General features: G+C 45.0%; 2 protein-coding genes across 2 annotated transcripts in view; both read left to right on the plus strand.

Moving 5' to 3' along the window:
• The window catches only part of LOC129095260 (son of sevenless homolog 1-like), a 2,664-nt gene extending 1,110 nt beyond the window's left edge, over positions 1–1,554 (plus strand). Inside the window, exon 2 of the mRNA XM_054603633.1 lies at positions 1,432–1,554. Coding sequence (XP_054459608.1) covers positions 1,432–1,554 — 123 coding nt within the window. The remainder of the gene's footprint in view (positions 1–1,431) is intronic.
• Positions 1,555–1,680: 126 nt separating this feature from the next.
• LOC129095261 (son of sevenless homolog 1-like) overlaps positions 1,681–2,500 on the plus strand; it is a gene marked incomplete at its 5' end in the record, with an annotated part of 24,125 nt that continues 23,305 nt past the window's right edge. The window contains 2 exons of the mRNA XM_054603634.1: positions 1,681–1,809; positions 2,291–2,422. Coding sequence (XP_054459609.1) covers positions 1,681–1,809; positions 2,291–2,422 — 261 coding nt within the window. The remainder of the gene's footprint in view (positions 1,810–2,290; positions 2,423–2,500) is intronic.

Genomic DNA, 2,500 nt, shown 5'->3' on the forward strand with positions numbered 1-2,500 from the left:
ATACACACACACACACACACACACTAGTACACACTGATACACACACACACACTCTGATGTACACACTAGTACACACTGATACACACACACACACACTCTGATGTACACACTAGTACACACTGATACACACACACACACACTCTGATGTACACACTAGTACACACTAGTACACACTAATACACACTAGTACACACTAGTACACACTAATACACACTAGTACACACTAATACACACTAGTACACACTGATACACACTAGTACACACACTGAGGTACACACTCTGATACACACATACACTCTGATATACACACACTGATATACACACTCTGATATACGCACACTGATATACGCACACTGATATACACACACTGATATACACACTCTGATATACACACACTGATATACACACACTGATATACGCACACTGATATACACACACTGATATACACACTCTGATATACACACTCTGATATACACACACTGATATACACACTGACACACACACTGATATACACACACTGATATACACACACTGATATACACACACTCTGACACACACACACACACACTGATATACACACACTGATATACACACACACACACACACACACACACACACACACACACACTGATATACACACACTGATATACACACACTGATATACACACACTGATATACACACTCTGATATACACACACTGACACACACACACACAGGTAGGAGCAGTGTGTGTGTGTGTGGTAAACAGTCTGCTCCATGTGTGTCATGTGATCACCTCTGTTACTGGTCTAGTCTTTGTTTATAGGTCCATGTGTGTCATGTGATCACCTCTGTTACTGGTCTAGTCTTTGTTTATAGGTCCATGTGTGTCATGTGATCACCTCTGTTACTGGTCTAGTCTTTGTTTATAGGTCCATGTGTGTCATGTGATCACCTCTGTTACTGGTCTAGTCTTTGTTTATAGGTCCATGTGTGTCATGTGATCACCTCTGTTACTGGTCTAGTCTTTGTTTATAGGTCCATGTGTGTCATGTGATCACCTCTGTTACTGGTCTAGTCTTTGTTTATAGGTCCATGTGTGTCATGTGATCACCTCTGTTACTGGTCTAGTCTTTGTTTATAGGTCCATGTGTGTCATGTGATCACCTCTGTTACTGGTCCAGTCTCTTCTACTGGTTTGTTTCTGCTTCACATTAAAAGCTTTTCACCAGCTAATTACAGGGAGGCTTTTATTGTGAAGCAGCAGCAGGAAACCGAGCATCTTGATGATTTCTGAGCAGTGTTTGTGTCATCTGTATCTGGTCTGCTACCTGTGAACACACCTCTACAGGTGAATCTGTGACACCTGCTCTCCTCCAGCTGGTGGCAGCTCAACACTAGCATCCTCAGATGAGCTCTGCCTCCTTGTCTCCTCACTCCTCGACCCCTCAGGTCATCTTGAAGGAAAATGTCTGTCCAGGAGGACTGAGGATCGAGGAGAACCATGGTGGTCTGACAGAAGGGGAGGGGCTTCACCTCTCTATTACCTGTCTCACCTGTTTGTCAGAAAGGTGATGTGTGACAGCTGTTGTCCAACACTGTGTGTGTGTGTGTGTGTGTGTGTGTGTGTGTGTGTGTGTGTGTGTGTGTGTGTGTGTGTGTGTGTGTGTGTGTGTGTGTGTGTGTGTGTGTGTGTGTTGTGTGGTACTGAACCAGGTGCATCCTAACCTGGTGTCCCAGCAGGAGGCGCTGCAGTACATTGAGGAGCTGATCCTCCTGCTGCTCAGCATGTTGTGTCAGGCTCAACCAAGGACTGTTCAGGATGTGGAGGTAACACACACACACACACACACACACACACACACACACACACACACACACAAAAATGTGATGGACAATTTTGCAGTGTAACACGAGTAAGGAATTTGAACAATATGCTCGTGTTAGAAACAAACAAACAAATATATATATATATATAAGTAATGAGGAGATGTTTTGATCAGAGTCCAGATGTTTAGACCAGGGTCCAGATGTTAACACCAGGTCCGTCCAGATGTTTAGACCAGGGTCCAGATGTTTAGACCAGGGTCCAGATGTTAACACCAGGGTCCAGATGTTTAGACCAGGGTCCAGATGTTAACACCAGGGTCCAGATGTTTAGACCAGGGTCCAGATGTTAACACCAGGTCCGTCCAGATGTTTAGACCAGGGTCCAGATGTTAACACCAGGTCAGATCAGTCCAGATGTTTAGACCAGGGTCCAGATGTTAACACCAGGTCTGTCCAGATGTTAACACCCCCGTTCTATCAGGAGCGAGTCCAGAAGAGTTTTCCTCATCCCATTGATAAATGGGCGATCGCTGACGCTCAGGCTGCCATCGAGAAGAGGAAGAGGAGGAATCCTCTGGCGCTGCCTGTGGACAAGATTCACCCTCTGCTCAAGGTACGACTGACTTCATCCTATTACCATCACCACCATCATCATCATCATCACCAACACATTCCCAGTGATTCCCATGAT

The sequence above is a fragment of the Anoplopoma fimbria genome, chromosome 9 (genome assembly GCF_027596085.1).
Source record: "Anoplopoma fimbria isolate UVic2021 breed Golden Eagle Sablefish chromosome 9, Afim_UVic_2022, whole genome shotgun sequence".
Classification (NCBI taxonomy): Eukaryota; Metazoa; Chordata; class Actinopteri; order Perciformes; family Anoplopomatidae; genus Anoplopoma; species Anoplopoma fimbria.